The sequence below is a fragment of the Crinia signifera genome, chromosome 2 (genome assembly GCF_055691185.1).
Source record: "Crinia signifera chromosome 2, ASM5569118v1, whole genome shotgun sequence".
Classification (NCBI taxonomy): Eukaryota; Metazoa; Chordata; class Amphibia; order Anura; family Myobatrachidae; genus Crinia; species Crinia signifera.
The window spans coordinates 362,857,935-362,879,661 of NC_139218.1; the positions used below are offsets into that span (position 1 = coordinate 362,857,935).

General features: G+C 45.4%; 1 protein-coding gene across 2 annotated transcripts in view; it reads right to left on the reverse strand.

Annotated features, from left to right (window-relative positions):
* The window catches only part of SGCG (sarcoglycan gamma), a 242,880-nt gene extending 227,870 nt beyond the window's left edge, over positions 1-15,010 (reverse strand). The window contains exon 1 of one of the 2 annotated variants that reach the window (XM_083169917.1): positions 14,525-15,010. Coding sequence is in view for 1 of the 2 variants with exons in the window: in XM_083169916.1 (XP_083026042.1) it covers positions 14,525-14,572 (48 nt within the window). In the remaining variant the exon portion in view is untranslated. The remainder of the gene's footprint in view (positions 1-14,524) is intronic. The other variant, XM_083169916.1, reaches the window with a different exon arrangement.
* Positions 15,011-21,727: the final 6,717 nt, after the last annotated feature.

The following is a 21,727-nucleotide window of genomic DNA, read 5'->3' on the forward strand; positions in this document are numbered from 1 at the left end:
ACAGAATCCCTCATTTTCCACTTCGTAATTACAGTTTGAACACTGCTGATTGGCATTCTCAATTGCTTGGATATCTTTTTATATCCCTTTCCTCTTTTATACAGAAACAAGATAGAGAAGCCCTACAGTTGTATTACCAATGCCCACTTATGTAGCTTTCACATCACACTTTTAAAACGGTATATTGCCGTTTTTTTGCCTTTTAAAACGTTTAAGGCTGCAGTGTGAAAGTGTCATAGTTGAAATACCATTTAAAGTTAACTGGTATTTCAACACGTTTAAAAAGCAGAGTCCTACCCGTTTTAAAGCCAATTCAGAGCCGTTTTTTGTGCTGTCTGAATGGCACTGAAATGGTATTTAGTAAAAAATAAAGGTTAGAGCACTGTGATAGGCTGTCCCTTGTCTTGTGTCCCTTCCCTGAACCAGGAAATCAGCTGTGGGTAGAAACGTGTTCAGAGGTTAAACGGCTTGACTGGTGATGTGAATGGTACTTAAACGGTATTTTTAAATGGTAATCTGTTGCAATATGAACACTAGACCCGTTTAAAATACCATTTAAAATTACAGTTTTTCAAAACGTTTCAAAATGTTTTATGTGATGTGAAAGCTACATTAGCAGGTGGCTAGTTAAACAAAAAGAATAATAAATAGATAAAAACAAATAACATTTATTCAGTAGTACAGCATATAGTTTGTCTTCAGTTATGCATTTCCATTTTCGCGGTGTGAAATCCAGACACGTCAGTGAAGCACTGGATGAAAGATGCAAGGGTCTTTCAGGAGACCAGAAACTCACTGACCTTATATATACACACACACACACACACACACACACACACACACACACACACAAACACTGATTACAAGCAAACAGATCACAGGTGAGGATGGTTACCTTTAATAGCCATTCAAACCCGTTTGTGTCAACTTGTGTGCAAAAGTTTGGGCACCCTGCAGATGTAATACCTTGTACTGCCCCTCTGGACAGCTGAGACCTGGCAGTGTCATGGATTGTTCTCAATCATCGTCTGGAAAGACCTGGTAATGTCAATCTCAAAGGTTTTAAAAGCCCAGACTCATCTGTTTGGTGCGCTTTTTTCTTGAATGGTTGCAAGACAAAATCATTCTAGAGAAATGATATCTAGAGTGTAGAATATAATTGGTTGCAGTAAGTAAAACCTCCACTTGTCATCTGCTATTATTTTAAAATATCTTTGTTTATTTTTATTATGTAACTATGAATAAGGAAATTCAGTTTCCTACACACTAATGGCCACTATTTAAAGTTTTCTGTTCTCCATATAGATATCATTCTTGAAGTTCTTTGGGGGTGATAAAGTCTATTGATATCTATGTATTGCAAATCCTTAATGAATCTTGTGAATTAATATTCAAATAAAATTTAATTGACATTAAATACACACATGTGTCTCATTCACATTTAATGGCCTGTTTTCACCTGGTTTTCTCAGAAATTTGATCCTTGTTAGAGGCTTATAAAAAAAAAACCCTAATCGCTCCCAGGCACTTACGGCTGACAAGGGAGCACTCTGAGTGACAAGAACATTGTAACAGAAATAAATGATAGGAGCAAGGGGAGAGGACGCGATGGAAACAAAGGTTCCGTGTTGTCTGTGATAACAATCAAAGAAATATATCTTGGGCTGCTACAGCTGACAAATGACAATGTGCAACAGATCCCTTCCCATTTATAAAAACCTACAGAAGAGTCTGCACCCTAAATTTACCTTAAAGGGATGTGCTCAGGATCCCAATGGCAGAATTCTGACAGATACGGATAAGGTGAGTACTGGGGTTGGGGTTAGGCATTACAGTTAGGGTTAAATTGGGGAAGATAGGGTTAGCCTGCAGTGGGGGGGGGGGGGGGGGGGTTGCTATGCTGGTCACACATCAGACCAAATTTCCTCCAACCATTCAACTAGTTGGTTGGATGGAATATAAACCTGGTACTGGATAGGAGCAAATGTAATTTGTAATTACCGGTAAGTCATTTGTGTCCCAAATCGGAAAATGGACAACTGTCACTCAGACAATGTACTGTAGTTGAACCACAGCAGAGAGTGATACCCCAGGCAGGAAAGAGGAACAGTACGAGTGTCCTCCAGGTCTGTCGCTGACGTATAGATGACTTCCAGAGAATCCTGCTGTCGAGGAATATTGCTAACCCCCAGCCTTACGCTGCCAACCTGTGCAAAACATCGACATTCCACATTTTAATATTCCGCACATGTTGACATTTCAACAATGCTGACATCATAACTGTGAACATTGTGATGCCAACACTATTTTTAGAGGCTCGCATTTCTAAGGACGCAGCTTTTTGGAGAAATGTCAACTATGTAATGGAAGAATCAGGATAATACTTTATTTATTATATAGAGACAAATCCCCACCAGGAAAGCTGGAAGTGGTGATTCCTCATGTAGGGTATATTAGAGCAGCCTGAGATACTGTACAGTGTCCTCACAGGAATCTGCAGCACAAGTCAGGAGGACAATGATACCCTTTACTCTGTTGCTATAATTAGCAATGAGGTCATCAGAACAGTTTAAGCAACATGACCTCATAGATTTGTGTCTTCAGACATTTTTTTTTTTAATTTAAACACTGATCCACATACCTCCCAACTTCTACAGTTGGGAGGTCGGGACTCTCGCGCGGGAAAGCCGCGCACGCTCCCAAAAAGGGGCGTGGTCTCGAGAAAAGCAGGCGTGGCCACGCGGGATGATGCGTCCCTGTTTTCCGCCACTCGTCAGCGCTGAATAGACGCTGTGCGCATGCGCACAGCATCTATTCTTGGCAGGCTGGGGGGGCTCCCAACTGTCCCCCCCACCGCGGGACAATTGCGGCCCCGGGCGGAATGCGGGAACGTCCCTGAATATCGGGACAGTTTCCGCGGTAAGCTGGACATCCAGGAGGGCACCGACTTATGCAGTTTTTATGCTTTTGACATGCTGGTCTAGTGTTCATTCTAGCACCCGCTACCTTTGAAAACTCATGCAGTTCCTCTTCCCTGCCTGGGGTGTCGCTGTCTGCTGTAGTGCTTCTAGCACAGTGTGGTCTGTATATCAGCACTGATATGCAAACCAGACCTGTGCTAGAAACACCACAGCAGACAGTGACACCCCAGGCAGGGAACAGTAACTGCATGGGTTTTTAAAGATAACGGGTGCTAGAATGAACACTATGGTCTCTCTCTCTCTCTCTCTCTCTCTCTCTCGATCTCTCTCTCTATAAACAATTTGTTCATCTAGCCTGAGGACAGGATATACATTCCCACAATTTTGCTACATCTGAATGGCGTCTGTCTGATTATTTGAAATGATAAAGAATTTTGGTGAGTGCTGCATCTTTTTCATTATATCATATTGTGACATGCACCCTGGCTATTGCTCCTGGAGGCTGTGTGCCAGCATATAGCCCAAATATATATATATATATATAATTTATGAAAACATCTTCCCATATATTTCACATTGCAGTCCCATGGCTGGTCGTAACGCTGAAACAATGCGTGCAGCCATGTAAAATAACAAATCTGTTTATCTGTTTATACTGTCCTTTATTTAGTCATGAACATCACCTCCCATCCCCCTCTCTCAGACATGTTCCTCTCCTTCCCTTCCTCTTTCTGGGGGGGGGGGGGGGGGATGCAGTAACATCCACTGCCCGGCTTCGGCCCCCTCCTCCTACCCAACTGCTGCATGATGCTGTGGAGCAGGCTCCACCTCCTTCTCCCTGCACCCATAAGGGGATGTGCGGGGCTAGGGAGGGAGAGGTCACTGGTCCAGGCAGCACAGCAGGAGGCTGTACAGACACAGTTGAGGGGGGGGAGGTCGGCGGGGTCCACACGGGACAGCGGCGGCTCGCCGTAAGACGCCTATAGCCCAATGGCCTTTAATGCATCCCCCTTCTATACCTCTAATGCTGATTCCCCTGAGACACTGCCTGTCTCCCATTCTGCTGCTCCAGGTCACCTTCTCTCTTCTATATTCTCTCCATTCCCCTGTATGCTTCTCCTAGTACCTGGTGCCGAGGGGGGAAGGGGGGGGGGGGTGCCAGATACAGTTATCCAGGTGCACTGCTCACAATTATGCAGTGCTCAGCGGTTGCCCGGTAGCCTGAAACTGTAGAGGCATGCCATCAGGTCACTTGGGTGGAGAAGCCTCTTCCAGTTGACTCTGTTATCGACGACAATTCGACTAGTTGTCTCTGGGTCTGTGCCGAAGTCGCGGGATCACACTAACCGATTTCACATCACACCAATTACCAGGTTGAACCGGCAAGAAACTGGCATGAACCCGGTAATTAGGTGCGATGTGAAAGAGGTACTACTCACCTACCATCTATACCCGCATCTCTTTTCACTTTTGTTCATTCATCTCTACCACTGACAAACTGGCCCTGGTAGTATGCAGACTACTCCTCTGCCTCCCTACATCTCAGCTGTATTGTGTACTGAGTGTGCTGCTAATTGTTACCTGTGCTTAGTTCTTTGGTTTCTGTTATGGTTAGTTCTGTGTTCCCTGTATTGTTGTAATATGTGCCCTATGTACGGCACTGCAAACCACTTGTGGCACCTTATAAATAAAATATAAAAATAATATTTATCGATTCTCTTTTTTTTTCTATAGTACTGGGACACATGAACACAATATGCTTTTTATAGAAAAATACAATAAAACATACAATAAAACACCAATAATAATAACAACTGTAACTAGTAGTTAGAACATTCAGTGCATGCCAAATTGCTAGCCCTCTTGTCCGGGAGGACCCCACAGAAATGCCACTTTACTGGAAGTGTGGGTAGGACCAGGCACTATGCATAATCAGGCCCCGTCCCCTCATGGGACTGTCGCAATTCGCAAGTTTCTCATGAAGGGGTGGGGCCAATAGGATGTGATTTGCATATAAATGTGTCAAATTGACCCCACCCCCTTACTAGTGACCCCCTTCTTTGGGTAGTGAGCAGGCTGCAGGAAGACTGCCACCAAATTAGACTGCCTCCCACAACTTCTGGTGGAGTAGGCAACCATAGTCTAGAAACACACTGACTTTCTACTTGGAACATATGTGTTATAGAACACATGAGGAACATTTATGAAAACTAGCATACAAAGAAATCATGCTTTAACCTTTAGAAACCAATTAGATTATGTGGGGTCTATGTACTAAGTGGGGGTGATGGGTCACAGGTGGCATGGGCAGAGGCGAGGGAGAGTGGAGGTTGAGACACTTCATTGAAGCCACGCCCCACTATATAATGCCACAGTATACAGCTGGGGAGTGGCTAGGTTGATGCTATTCAGCAAGAAACTAATCATCAGCTGCCCACTTACAAAGTGATCAGCCAGTTCCAGGTTGTCCGGAGATGCTGTAAGTCTTGCCTACCCTTCCTGGGGGTAGCAGAGGGTCACTCTTTTTTAGACTGACTTTTCATTGCTCTTGAGTTAACCGACCCTTTAAAGGGTTATCTACTGTTTTATTATACTGCGTCCCCCAGTACTGCTACCCTAAACTTTTCTTCAGGAGCCCATTTATCCGGATTATCGTATTACCAAATTTGCAGCTATTTCCCCAGAACATTTTTTCCAAAGGTTAGCCGCAAATATTTAGTTTGACCTGAATGTGATGTGTCCTCATACATCACTCCTCTATACTTCATGCAGCGCGAGATGCCTGGCATGAGTGAGCCGCCTTGTCCAGTGCAGATCTGCTAACGACAGCCCCTTTCCTCATCCAAAGATGCAACTTAGTCACAGTGCACAAGGAGACTGTGATACGTAATAATGTGATACATGATACTTATGTAGCTCGGATCTGATCGCACGGCCGCGAATGTGCAATCAGGCAGACGCCGTCCTGCTATAGTGAAATCCCACCTTGTAAAGTTATGTTTACGCCATGTGAATGGACGTGAACACCTTGAGAAAACATTGCTAAACGTTGACTATGTCCAAAACCGATCGTAACGGATCACATTTTCCACTGACCACCAGTCATCGCAAGCTAGGAGTACCCAGAGACTTTCTTGGTGGCTGCGATAAATACAGGCATATCCGGCATGTTGCTGACGTCACACCCGTCCCTAAAGCGCTTGGGCATGCGCGCCTTTTCCCTGATACTCCCTGCGGTTTTTTCTACCACGCCTACCTTTTTTCCTGGCACTCCCATGAAACAGCCGGTTACCCCACAGACGCCTACTTCCTGTCCATCACCTTGAGAAAGGCTTGCGAACAGAAAAAGTAGCAGGAACTCATCGCTGATTCTGCTACATTGTAGTACTTCATGTACAGGTTCAGAGATTCCGTCACACAACAATATATAAGAGCCATACTGTATAAACATTAAAAATCACATTCTTCTCGTGCGTCATAGTCACATGGTGTTACGACTAAGATGCATTTTTAACAAGAAAATAGCAAAAATGATGCCCGACACTAGAAGATTCTTACGTGACCTGGCATGCCAAGAGGGGCTGTTTGGTATGACGGCAGCATAGCTGTTCTGAGTCCTATCTGTACAGTATGTAGGAGGGATCTTCAATACCTTCTTCAATCCCCCCATTCCCATCTGCAGCTGTATCCCCCATGGGATTCTATGCATGATGCCAGATTTATTGATTTCCGAAATGCAAAGCATTCCCAATAATGCCCTTCCCCCCACCTAGAACCATCCCCAGGAACCCTCACCGGAATTGAATGCTGAGCATATGCAGTCAGCGAGTGTCCCCAGCGCCACACTCAGCACATCGCAGGGACAGGCTCCTTCCATAACCTCTGTCTGTACATTCCACTGATGTGATCACATTTTGCAATGCGATCTTGGGTGCAAATATTGCACCAGAATGCAAGTGTGATAAATGGGCCCCATATTCTGATACCCAAAACCGTATCTCATTCCCTTTTGTAAAACACTAATGCTGGGTACACACCAGGAAGACAAGGGTCCGATCCCATCAATCTAGATCCAATTCCGACCGATTGGATGTAGATTGTGTGGTGATTGGGCCTTCTGTCCTGGTGTGGACCGATACCGATCCGATGCGCGGTCCCGCAGGTCGGTCGGTCGTTATTCAGATCTTACCTGCAGCAGGTAGGATCTGGAAACAACCACACTCCCGGGTGCGGGTCGCCATCGGACCTGCTCACGGTGCACATCGTGAGCGGGTCTGAAGAAACACTGGCGACCCACTCACATCGTGCATCGTGAGCGTGTCGTCCTGGTGTGTACCCCACATTAGACAAAAAAGTGCCAATTGGCCTGATTCAGAAACATCTCTAAGCTCCCAGTGATTATCTTGCAGCAGTTGCTATTTAAAACTTTTGTTTTTTCCCTGACAGTCAATCAGAAGATTCCATTGTCATTTTTGTAAAGTGTTTTAATTAGAAATTATAGCCAAATCTTTCCCAAATCATATATTCTCTTTACATCTGTGTGTGTCCATGAATTACACTGTGGGATATTGATTAGCAACATTGTCACATTAAAGTCAAACTGCACTACATATGAAAGCCTCTGCAGTCCAAAGTAAAATGATACATACTGTAAGTGATGCATCTCGTTATGTAAACCGTCACAAAAACAGTTTGTTCTTTCTTACAATGCAAATGTTACAGCATGTTATGTTTTATTTGATTCATTTGGTGCAAAGCTTGCCGACTATGTTAAATTATAAATATTGTTACTGACATAGAAAGGGAAGAAATATAGAGGCACAGAGAGAAAAAGAGTGGGGGTGGGGGGGTACTAATTATCCAATCCTGGCTTGTTGGGGAGGAATGGCAGGTACCGAATCATTGCAATATTTGCTTTGGGAGTGGTGGTGGCCACACCTCCTCCGATTTAGCCACGCCCCCACCAGTACCCAAGCCCATGCCTGCTCCCGATGGCACTGGAACTATAAAACACTTGGGAGAAGTGAGGGTTATGTAGGGTGCTGTGGCCAGTGTTTAAGCACCATCACAATGGCACATTATTATTATTAATAACAGTTTCTTATATAGCGCACACATATTCCGCAGCGCTTTACAGAGTATATTTGAACATTCACATCAGTCCCTGCCCCAGTGGAGCTTACAATCTATATTCCCTACCACATGTACACGCACACACATAAATTTTAGGGTTCATTAGCCTACCAGTATATTTTTGGATTGTGGGAGGAAACCGGAGTACCCGGAGGAAACCCACGCAAGCACGGGGAGAATATACAAACTTTGCACAGTCAGAGCCATGGTGGGAATGAAACCCATGACCTCAACGCTGTGAGGAGGTAATGCTAACCATTACACCGTCCGTACTACTCCATATTGTACATCCTCCCCACATTGTACAGAACATAACTGCATTGTCCTGACCATTAGTTCTGACCATTCTTAACAGATTTCGGGTAAAAGCTCCAGAAAGATTTTTCTTTCCAGGGCTTGATACTTATGGAGACTGCAGCAAACTTCCAGAAAACAGCAGTTTTGACAGCATCTTGCATCCCACCCAATGACTTCCTAGTATATAGTACCTATGCAAAAATATATACCGTACTGTAAGTACAGCAGATTCAAGTACAGCAAATTCAACATACCCTCCAATATGTGCCCCTCCATTAAGGTGCGCACACACTATTCAATATTACAAACAATATTGTTGATTTTGGTCCTTCTGAGCGATACTAGTTGTATATTGTCTAGTGCAGTGGTTCTCAACTTCGGTCCACCGGGGCCCCCAACAGTTCCCGTTTTACATATCACCTGGCAGGTGCACAGCTGCACTCATTATTCACTGACACATTTTAAAAGATCCACAGGTGGAGCTAATTATTTCACTTGTGATTCTGTCCGTAGACCAGGAAAATGTGCACTGTGGGGGAACTTCAGGACCGAGGTTAAGAGCCACTGGTCTAGCGAATAAGCACAATATCATTAAAGATGTGCAATTCCTGGTACACCCCAGTCGTATGTACATGTTGCTCAGTCTGATTACATCATCAATCACTGCATGTTCAGCATGGGGGCAGGAAGGGGGTGATGGCTGGGTGACATCACTAAACAAAGTCGTTCTGTGTGTATGTACTGTATTGTTTACCAGGGAGTTCAATGAGATCATAGAAAATATTGTATAGGTCCACAGCTACGGAAGCCACTCCTTACAGATTTTACATTTACTTTACCACTGCAGTTACCAGGACTGTATCAATGAATGAAAAGTGGGTTTCTAGTTAAAGGTCAAAATGAATGAATTAGCTGCAGTTCATGTAATTGCAATAATAAAATAAGTGGGAACACCAGGAGCACAGCATTTTGTACCAGGTATAAGGTTATGATGGAGGTCCTGGTATTCATGCCACAACAAATATTAGTTTATCTAGTGCAGGGTGAGGTTACAATACCGAACAACATTTAAAAAGTACTTTGCATACTTTTTTGGATCATTCTATATTCAATTTTGTCTCTTATCCCTTCAAATGAAATGCACAGTACAGTATTCCCTAACAATTAAAAATCCAAATCATTACATTTATTTTGGCGCCACCCAATGGCCATTCATAGAACAGCAGCAACTGTAACTTGTAAGTGCTAGCATTGTAAGGGGGGAAATTTCCTAAAATGTGATTTCCATCAGATACTATTATCTTCTAGAAGGTGCAAAATAATAAGTTGATTCTGATTGGTTACCCATAGCTCCCATCTTAGTATTACATATAAGAAATAGAAGTATGAAATATATGAAAATGTGTATATATAAATATAGAAGTTCTCCTTGTGCAGCGATTTTCAACCTCCTTCAACTCATGGCATTACGAACAAGATTTTAAAATTGCTAAGGCACTCCATCAGTCCCGCACAGAGAAAAACACACGCACAAACTGGCACCCACAGAAAAAAAAAGTAAAACATTGGACTGCACATGAACAAAAAAATAAAAAAAATTTCCCCTACATAAAAAACAATCATTCACACCCATAGAACACAAAAATAAAACACATTGGCCCCCCAGATGAACACAGTAAAGTACAGTACAGAGTCTGTGCCAGGCTTATCTGCACGCAGAACTCAGGAGAGACCTTATGCCAATGTCAACTGCTTTCAATGTGGAATTTCCCAGGGTGTAGAGTTAAACATGCATCTCTGGTGGCACAGTTGAAAAGCAGTGTTGTCAGATTTTAATTTTCAACATTTTAATTACATCTTAATATGTTTAAGGGCTTCGTTATGTTCATCAGGAGGTGGTGAAATCCGTGATGGTGGTATCAGAGCCGGCGCCACCACTAGGCAAATCTAGGCATTTGCCTAGGGCGCCAGCCACTGGAGGGCGGCACTTCGCCCCTCGCCTCTCGCATGGAGGCTGCAGGGGTGTCCGTGCCGGGTACCTGCGGCACTGTGTGATCTGGCTGCGGGGTCCCTGCAGTGATACGCGCTATCCGGCAGCCAGGCGGCGCGGGAAGCGCTGCTGGGTTTGAAAACATTCCGCATGCTGATTGGCTGAGATTCAGCCCCCCCGTAGGCACCGGGGCGCCCCCCCCCCCTCGCCTGGGGCGCTCCGGTGCCTTGCACCAGCCCTGGGTGGTATATGATCAGACAGAAAGTTGACAGTTTAGTTTAGGGTTAGTCGGCGTTTCCCAGTGATGTTCCCCATACACTATGGCAACTTCTCCCATCTGAGAAGTCGACGGTCGATCCCCCCTTGGGCTGTCCGGAACCTTCCCAGGTGGCAGGATTGGTCCTTATGCATGGGATATATCGCATTCGATCCAAGCCAAGCCTGCCTGGCTCAGAAGCCATGAGATTGCTTGTGCTGCTGGCATAGGAGGCCATGGTCATATGGAGAAATTGCACTTGCCATAAGGCTGGTGCAACTTGCTATGGTGCCACTGCTGGTGGTATATGAGGTGGCGTCAACTGTTATTACAGCGTAGACAGCGCTAAAAGTGGGTGTCTCAATGCTTGCACATTCGGCCGCACGCATGCACACATTGGAAAGAGTTTCTAGCTGCATTTACATAAACTTGTAGATGGGCGACCGCCAATGCACAATATTCAATTTGCTCCCACATCCAGCCCGGGTTACTGGCTGGTATGAAAGGTATTTACCCGGGTCCGTGCAGCGGGGTCCAGACTGCGGGGATCCGGGCAGCGACGGCTGGGCTCTTCTGGCGCTATTTGCCAGGCAGCAGGGTGGGAAGCGCTGGATTTGAAAACATTTTGAAAAGACTGAGAACAACCGGCCAGTCAAAATGTTTTCAAATTCAGCTGTGCTTCCCGCCCCACTGTAGGGCAAATAGCTTGTAGTGCGGATTCCCAATAATTCCCTACTTTTTCTTAATGGTGCCGTGCTTTTGTGTTTGTTTTGTTACATTATTACCCACATACGTACAGTACATCAGCCTTGTTGTTAACAGTCTTGGTAAGAAAGTGAATTACCTCCAGGTAATGTACCTATTATTCATCATCATCTCAAGCACCCATTCAGAAAACTCCCACTCGTTTCCAATTCAACAGCATCATTTGTTTATAAGGCATCACAAAATAAACACATGACTGTGTATTCCGCCTCCTGTACAATACCGTGCTTGCCTTTGCAGTGGGAGACATTTCAGATGGAAGTGCGAAATGATTGAAAAACATGTCAACATGTACGTACTTTATTGTTTAACCCTTTGAGTGCCAAGCGAATTTGTCAAAATAGGTGTGAAAAACTGCCAAACATTTTTATTCATCTTAATGACCTGTAAACTGTCAGGTTTACCTTATATAGGGAATGAAATCTTTTTTTTTTAACACATTTTTTTAATTTGAATTTGTATAACAAATGTGAGCGATGTTGTCCAGGGAATGGGGTAGGCAGTTGGCATCGGGTTGAGTCAGCTGTCCCCCCCCCCCCCCCCCACATAAGCATGGGCACCCCACGCCCCTCTCCACCCCCCATGCCACCCCCCCCCCCCATGAGTTTGCATGCACCCGGCGTATACACATGGCCAGAAATTCTCCTGCGCATACGGAAAACATCGGTCCCCGTGCGAATTCGTGTCCTAACGAGTCAACCAGAATAAGACCCATATTGTGTTAAAGTACACATTAGCAAAATGTATTTATTACGATGTGTATACTGTATGTACCGTATGTATTAAATACGATATTCTGTTACTGAAACTGTCACGCCAGAACGTGTAACATTGCTGACATAGGTTTTGCCAAGTTATTGCCTGGAAATGATTGCCTCAGTGGAATTGAATTGTAAATGAAATCGATTGTCTTAGAATAACATAAATGATCCTGTCCAGCTACACAGAATACGCAATGGCATTTTATTATTTCCAAGACATATTAGGACAGTTGGAATACTGTAACAATAAGAGCACTGGATATTACTGTTCATTGTTGTCAGTATAACTGCAGAAGCTTTCTTCTTTTCCTTGTGTAAACCACGGATACAGTATGTACTGTACCTAATGTCCACAGCCAGCAGCTGTCATGTACAGTATGTACTGTACCTTATGTCCACAGCCAGCAGCTGTCATGTACAGTATGTACTGTACCTTATGTCCACAGCCAGCAGCTGTCATGTACAGTATGTACTGTACCTTATGTCCACAGCCAGCAGCTGTCATGTACAGTAGGCTGATGGCTCTGTTATAACTCTCACATAAGTAGATCTCAGTATACTGTAGATGCTATTAAAGAGTACATAGCAGGTCGACATGCATTGGGTCGACACGTGTCGACATGGCTAATGTCGACAGGGTTGGAAGGTCAACAATGGCTAGGTTGACAGTCAAAAGGTCCACATGAGTTTTTCACAGTTATTCTGTCCTGAATGTCGACAGAGTCGACATGGACACTGTCAAAGTGTAACTCGCCATATGCGCTATGCTTGGCATACTGTTCTATTCTCCCTCCACCCCCTAGTGGATAGTAGGGCATGATGGTGGCGCCAGTCGGCACATGTAGGCTCTAAAAAAAAAACGTGAAAAAATAATGTCGACCTTTTGACTGTCGATCAAGCCATTGTCGACCTAATGCTTGTGTCTACCTTCCAACCCTGTCTAACTTAGCCATGTTGACCTATTTCACGTGTCGACCTAAACCATGTCGACCTACAATGAAATAACAAGCCCTGAATATGCATACCCTAGAATTTTGAAACATAAATACATAAGAGACGATGCTATTATTTTCCAAGCTGCAATAAGTAAGGGATGGTGTCGGCAGGTCCACAGTCAATAGGTTGACCACTATTGGTCGACAGGTCATGGGTCGACACATGAAAAAGGTTGATATTCCTTAGTTTGACAAGGCAAAAGGTTGACACAATCAATAGGTCAACATGGAAACTGTCAACATGGAAACGGTCGACATGTGTTTTTCACGTTTTTTCTTCAACAAAAGGTGTTTTCCTACTTTATTATCCAAGTGGAAATAGAGTTAGATCATACCCACGCCTGAAACATGGCGAGCAGATGCGGTACGCTTATATGGTGTCCATGTCGACCTATGACGACATAGAAAACAAAGCCCGTGAAAAACTCATGCCGGACTTCTTTATGTCGACCTTTTGACCATGTTGACCTAATATGTCGACCTTTTTCATGTGTCAACCTATGGCCTGTTCACCAATAGCGGTCAACCTTATTACTGTCAACCTATGACCCATGCCAAATAAGTAACGGGCGCCTGTTGCAATCCAAATGTTTTGGGTGCCCTTTAGTTATCGCACTCAATTAGACTAGGTAGCCGCGCAATTAAACTAATGGGAGCGACAGGAAAAGTGCTGCTTGCCCAAACAGCTGACTTTTTTTTCACATTTCAACTCGTCATCTCCGAGCTGAAATATGTGCAGTGGCGACAATTCACGCAACAATTGAATTGCTCTGTTGGGCGCCATTATTTTATTCTCCGTCTACAGTTCTGCTATAAATGAGGGCAGTTATTTTAAAAGTTTGTAAACACTCAATTGACAATGAATTCTAGGAGACCACATACAGTATGTACCAGTGCAGCTAAGCAGAGTCCCAGGACAAGTGTTCTGCACTGTAGCACACACACCAATGCACTGCTTATTACACTGGCAACAACATACAGTATCTGCCAACAAAAGTCTTCCACAACTGCTTCCAAAAACTCCCAACCTCCCCTAGATTGGTTGTTCTATGTAACATTGCCCTAGCTGAATATTTTATGTACTAACAACCCCATTAAGGTTTCTGAAGACACTGCTATGGCATACTGTACTACTGTGCCCATACACCTATCATACTGTACATACTATCAGCAGACCACCCCCGTTTACTGTATCAGACCACCAGTATTCCCATATACACAGTACTGTACTAGCACAGGTAATGGAAGTAACACAGATCAGACCTATTATCAACGTAATATGGAGGACAGACACAATAAATAAGAAGTCAAGTATGTATATATATATATATATATATATATATATATATATATATATATATATATATATATAATATTATATGGATGAGGGTGCCTGTGGCAATTACCTGGCGTCCTGGTCCTGTTAAGGAAATTATATCGGTTTGCAGATTCATTCCCAGAGGAATGCTGGTCCCGGGACTGGCTGGGCTTCATCCAGGCAACTTTTGCAGCCCCTGTGCTGCTATTCCGTCTCCCGCCGCAGCAGCAGCTGTGCCCCGGCCACGCACGCAGTCCCTCCCCGGGATCCAGCAGAGGCATGCATGAGACGGCTCCAGAGTCACTGCTCACACCACAGAGCAGCAGCAGCGTCCGGATTACACCTGTGTGTCCTCCTGCAGCCAGCAGCGTTCTGAGCCCGGGGCTGCCTCCAGCACACTAGCAGCAGCAGCAGCAGGAGGGGATTCGCCGGGATTAACCTGTTCCCAGCCCGGGGGAGCCCCCTCCAATGTGTGCATGACACAGTCACCATCGCTTGATGCTCAGGCAGATCTGTTTGCCATGATGTTGTCAATGAGCAAATACTCCTTACAAGTATTCCCAAAGCATTGAGGACATCCTGTTGCTGCCAACTAAAATACAAAAGGGAGACATACAGTAATGACTTTATTAGGGATGTGTTGCGGATCATGTGTTGCGGATCATTACCTGATGGATAATTGAATATTCAGATGCCACCACTGGGTACGCTGTCCTGGCATTGGTAGTTGGGTGCAGTTAATGCTTTTTTATTTATCCTTTCTCTAATGGGAATTATTTATGTCCTGCAGCAGTCACATTCTGGGTGAAATTTAATGAAATGAGAGATTCAGAAAGTGAGAGATTTGGTAAGAAATCAACAGATTTTTTTTTTCTAAAGCGGCAATCATTTACACTGCAAAATCACACTGGGGATGATACCTCCATACTTTCACATGTGGGCTTCATTGAGAGTTGGGTGCATACCAGCGGGTCTCTAGCCAGGGAACCCCAGGGGGCAGCATAGCCTGGCTCTCCGCTGCCACATCGTCATTACTGTTGGCCTTCCCTCCAGGGAGCAGGTGCTCATTACCAGAGCTGGCATTGGGGGGCACCATGCTGCTGAGTGGGCTCTGAGCTATGGGGACCCGGAACAGTGAGACAGCCGCGGGGAGAGGAGACCGGAGGGTGGAGGGAGCAAGGATTGTGCGCTGCATCCCACTGTGTCCCGGCTGCCATGTGCTGCACTGACAGTAGGAGGTCACTGCCGGGTTGCAGCACACAAATCAGCCAGCTCCGAGTGGCAGCAAGACGCGGAGTGCGCTCACTGCGCATGTGCAGGTTCGCGCTGTGTGAACCTGCGCATGCGCAGTGAGTGCTCTCCGAGTCATTTGTTATGGCCGTACCGCCACACTTGCACCACTGGGGCCGCGGGAGAAGCTGTGTGCAGCCGTGCATGCGCACCAGCCCTCCCGCGGCCATTTTAAGTTTGGGCAAGCCGGGGCTGGCAGCAGCCATGACCATGTTTAATGATGGCATAGTGCTGCGGCCGCTAACCATGTAGATGGCGGTCCGCAGCCCAGCAGGGAGGGTGAACGGACGCATTTTATCTTAATGAGCTGGCCCACCAGGAAAATACCCGGTTTACCGGCAGGCTAATCCGCCCCTGTACGGCACACATGCGGGCACCCCTGGACTGATACGGGACACATGGGGGTACCCATGGAATTATACAGCAAACATGGGGTCACCCCTGGACTGATACGGGACACATGGGGGTACCCATGGAATTATACAGCACACATGGGGTCACCCCTGGACTGATACGGGATACATGGGGGCACCCATGGAATTATATGGCACACATGGGGTCACCCCTGGACTGATACGGGACACATGGGGCACCCATGGAATTATATGGCACACATGAGGTCACCCCTGGAATTATACAGCACACATGTGGCCACCCCTGGACTGATATGGCACACTTAACACCCCTTGCAGGTAAAAAAAAAAAACCACACCTTTTTTTATTTTAATAAAAAAAATCCAGCTCCCCTGGACTGATACGGGACACTGGGCCGGACAGCTGGACTGATTTGAGGCAGCCCTATAGTAAAAAAAAAAAAAAAAAAAAAGCGATGTCCAGAGATTTCAGATATGTCCCCCACAGTAGTCCCAAATAACAGACCCCCTTAGTAGTAGCCTTACTTATGCCCACTTAGTAGTTGTACACCTGAATAGTTTTCCACTTAGTATAGTTTCCCCCTCAGTAGTTCCCCCTTAGTAGATGTACAAAAGTTCCTGCACCGTTAGTTCCCCCTTAGTAATTGTACCTTTAGATTCCTGATCTGTAGTTGTCCCCCTTGAGCAGCACCCATTAAGTTGGGCAGCCTCTATTAGTTCCCACATGAGTTTCGCTCCCCTTAGTACTGCTGTATGTCCCCCCTTAGTGTTAGTTTGTCCCCCATAGCTTTCCCCTTTGTGCAGACAGCACGGACACATCCGTGCTGTCTGAGTTTTCACATGCTGAATGAAGATGGCGCCGGAGGCGGGACTTTTATAGAGATCCGGTCTCGCGATAATCCAACACGGGATGATGATGTTTTGACCTCCTTTTGGACTCGGAAAGATGGCGGGACCCGTCGAACTCCTCAGATCCGGCCCCGGATTAGGTAAATTTAGGGGGTTCGGATCTCTAGGATCCAAACCCGCTCATCCCTAATTTAAGCCTGCAGCCCCCTTCATAAATGATTTAGCAACTTTAAAGTCTGCTGTGTCTTTGTCACCACTACTACAATAACCCGACGTTTGAAAGCCTTACGTCCTTTTTATCAAGGTGCAGAAGACAGTTACAATGTGTCAGAAAACATACCTTTATACCTGTCCAGACTGTTCACGCACCTCTCCGGCATCCCACCCGGCACTACGATATGACATCACCCCTGCGAGACCGTTGGTGAAGCCGTAAAGGGAATCCTGAACCTGCCCATATCAACAAAACAATACGTACATGAAACACAAAAAGTATTTACAACAATATACTTTAATCCACAACCAGAGCCAATTCAAAATAAACATAAATTGATATTTACAAGCAGGGAACACCACATGTAACATTTAGCGTGGTCGTTAATAATACATCCGCTTAACACCAGTGTGTCAGTCTACTGCAAAGAGACACACTGTGACAAACTATTACTATGCAGTCTCAAAGATAGAACTATGCACCGTGTGCTGGAACTGTATTAAATACCTATTATAAAAAAAAAAGAAAAAACAACATGTTTATTCAACCCCCTTAGGGCCAAAGTGTTAAGCCAGTAAACCCATCGGCTCTCTGCTCAACGCAATGTTAACCCCCTATCTCCACCTCTTTTAAGTTTAGGAATTTGTTCGATGATTCTATGGGCCTTATTCTAGTTCACTCTTTCTGGCAAAATCCTTCTTAGATGGACAAAACCATGTGCACTGCAGGTGGGGCAGATGTAACTTGTGCAGAGAGAATTAGATTTGGGTGGGGTTTTACTTCAAAGTGAGATCTATATTGCAGTGTAAAAATAAAGCAGTCAGTATTTTCCCTGCACAGAAACAAAATAACTCACCCACATCTAATTCGCTCTGCACATTTTACATCTGCCCCCCTGCAGTGCACATGGTTTTGTCCATCTAAGAAGGATTTTGTCACAAAGAGTGAACTAGAATAAGGCCCAAAGTGCCGTGCAACCGGCTGGTCACTCTGGCCAGTTAATGCATTTTTGATGGCAGACCTGTGAGCAGCAGCTCTTTCTTTAAACGCTCTCACAGTCTTGCCGACATAATGTCAACCACAGGGGCAACTTGTAAAACCTTTTTGGACCTTTTATTTTGGCCTCCACATCACAAAAAAACAGTCCAAACTCCCGCAGAAAAATAAGTGACGGATTCCATCTTTAACCTTTCTATGCGGTTCCTGTCTCCTATTGAAAGGCAGGTACTGCTCAAAGGGTTAAACTTCATTCCCACTACTAAAGTGGACCCCTTTCAAGTTAAAATTGAGCAATTCAAACTCAACCGTCAACTAAAATGAAGAGGTTTTTCAAGACAATGGTACCTTCAATGGTACCATCGGCACTCTGTAAGAAGTCTAAATTTGACCCCTTGTCATCCAATGCTTCTATACAGACATTCAACAGATTGATTGAACAGGACATTTCGACAATTTTATCTTCAACCAACCAGACCCACTCTAATTTTTCTTCCGCTGAATGGAAAGCATTAAAATGTTTGAGCTCAGATTCATCCATTACCATTTGTCCGGCAGACAAGGGGGGAGGTCTGGTGGTACAAAATGCCACTGACTTTCTTAAAGAAATTAACCGACAATTATCGGATACTCTTGTGTATTCACCTTTACAGAAAGATCCTTCAAGTGAGTTCAAGCAAGAATTAGATTATATTCTGGACTCAATCATTGATGCACCTACAAGAGATGCGTTGACCATATAGCACCCGATTGTCCCTCTTTTGTACATGATCCCCAAAGTCCACAAGAACATCTCTGACTCCCCGGGCATACCGATCATCTCAGCCCGGGGGTTGTTATACCAGCCGGTGTCAATTTATTGGGACAGTTTCCTCCAGCCCTGCATGCAAAGACAAGGAATGTATCTTAAGGATAATAATTCACTGCTGTTATAAGAATTGGGGCCGATTTCAGCGGATTGTCTGTTATGCACTATCGACGTTGCAAGTCTCTACACGTGCATTCCACACGTTAGGGGACTCGCAGTGGTTTGGGCGTTGATTTTGGACACCCTGCTGTAAAATGGGCCTAATACTTCTTTCCTCTTAAAATTGTTAGAATTAACTTTAAAGTGCAATTTATTCATCTCCAACAATCGGTATTACCTTCAACGCTGCGGGTGCATGATGGGGTCCTCAGTGGCCCCATCCCTCGCCAACAGCTACATGTTCCTTTGTGGAACATGAGTTGTTCATTGATGACACGGTACATAGATGACCTGCTGATCTTCTGTTCGGGTCCACGCAGTGGTTAAAGTGTGTGTGTGTGTGTGTGTGTGTGTGGGGGGGGGGGGGGTGTAACTGAGTTCCACCACCTGTAATGGTACAGATGGGTCTTCTCCCATCTTGGCAGGGGATGGCGCTGGCGTCGCCAGCCGCCATCCCCCGCCAGCGCCATGGCGATGGTAAGAAGGGGACGCGCGCGCACGAGCGGCGCGCGCGTCCCCTTCCGACGGCGCTTCCATCCGTTCCCCGGGTCCCCGCCGGCTTGCCGGCGGTAACCCGGGGTCCCCGCCGCCTGCCCGCACCCCCCCCTAACCCTGTCCGTCTCCCTGAGGAGGAGACGGACAGGGTTTCCGTCGCGCTAGCGACGGAGACTGAGACGCGCGTGCGCGTGAGACGCACGCGCGTCTCAGTCTCCTCGCTGGCGTGGCTGCTGGCGGGTCGCCAGCGCGTACGTTCTGGCGACCCGCCAGCAAGGATGGGACCTGCCCCATCTGTAGGTGGAACAAGTTTTACCTCCACCATGGCCCTACACAGTAATTTCAACAGAAAAACACCACCCACATCAATAGGCGATGCAGCCACATCCGAAATCCCCGTTCCTAAGGACCTGGTTCCTTCATTATTCTCTTCCACCTGCGGCCAACCCCTCCTTGCACTCACATGAGTTCCATCACCTCTCCTGGGCCACTTTAAACTCTGGATCCACAGCTAATGTTAGAAAACCTTATAAAAACCCAAAACACTTCCCCATCACCTGTAAAGTTTACTTACAGTATCAACAAGTGCATACATTTTTTGGATGTCAATATCAAAATCACAGAGGGAGTCATTTCAACCTCTCTGTTCAGTCTACTGATCGCAATACTTTATTGCTTTCTTCAAGTCACCATCCCACCCCATTGAAAACGGGGCTGCCTTTCTCACAAATGCTTGGGGTTCGTCGCATTGTGAGTGATCCTGAAGAGTTGGAATTGTCCTTGTCTAAGATGGTGGAGAAATTTAGCGAAAGGGGTTACCATCAGGTTGATCTATTAAAATCTAAACAGAATGTTTTAGCCTTAACAAGAGAACAGGCTCTGGTCTAGTCGGGCCAAAAAAGATGACACGTTCATATGGGTTAATTCGTATCATCCTATGAGCACTTCAATCAATAAAATGGCTAAATGGCCAATCATTAGTAACGATCGGTCACTACAGTTGTTACAGAACAAAAAACTCATGTGTGTGTGTGTACACTAGGGGAAAGAATTTAAAAGATTTTTTAGTAAAAAATGATGTAGTTAGCACTCCGTTTTCATCCCCCACCTTTTTGGGGACACCTAAAGTGGGATGTTTCAAATGTAGTGGCTGCAGCTGTATGATTACAGGAGATTCCTTTTGCCATCCCTTTTCAGGGAAACCTTTTCAAATCAGACAGCGGGTCACATGCTCATCAAATTTCGTAGTGTATTTGATAAGTTTCTCCTGTGGTCGACATTATGTCGGCAAGACCGTGAGAGCATTTAAAGAAAGAGCTGCTGCTCACAGGTCTGCCATCAAAAATGCATTAACAACTGGCCAGAGTGACCAGCCGGTGGCATACTTTATTCTCTGAGATATAGAATCATCAAACAAATTCCTAAACCTAAAAGAGGTGGAGATAGGGGGTTAACATTGTGTAGAGCAGAGAGCCGCTGGATTTACCGGCTTGACACTATGGCCCCAAGGGGGTTGAATGAAAAACACATTTTTTTCTTATTTTTATAATAGGTATTAATACAGTTCCAGCACAAGGTGCACAGTTCTATCTTTGAGACTGCATAGTATTAGTTTGTCACGCTGTGCGTTCTCATGCTAATTCACCGATGACGCGGGTGTGGGGGACCGGCAACTGACATCACCGCACTGACCACGCACTGGATGCATGCAATGCTAAGGCACTTTAGAATGTCTTAGTTTTGTGTGCACCTTCCGCATCATTTGATGGTTGGCGACCATCAAATGATGTGGTCACCCCCCATAGGCTGCAAATGTTTATGCTAAGCATTCATTCGCAGCCATGCGGGGATTGGTGCGTGCGAGGTGGGATTGGGATCATTTGGTCTACAGCATGATGGTCGACAGTCATTAGATTGACACCATTAGGTCGACATGGGAAAAGGTCAACATGGGTAAGGTCGACATGGTTCAAGCCAAACGGTCATTATTTCGACAGGTCGTTAGTTCGACAGGTCATTAGTTTGACAATGACTAGATCGACAGTCAAAAGGTCGACATGGGGTTTTTCACAGTTTTTTTACTTGAATGTCAACACAGTCGACATG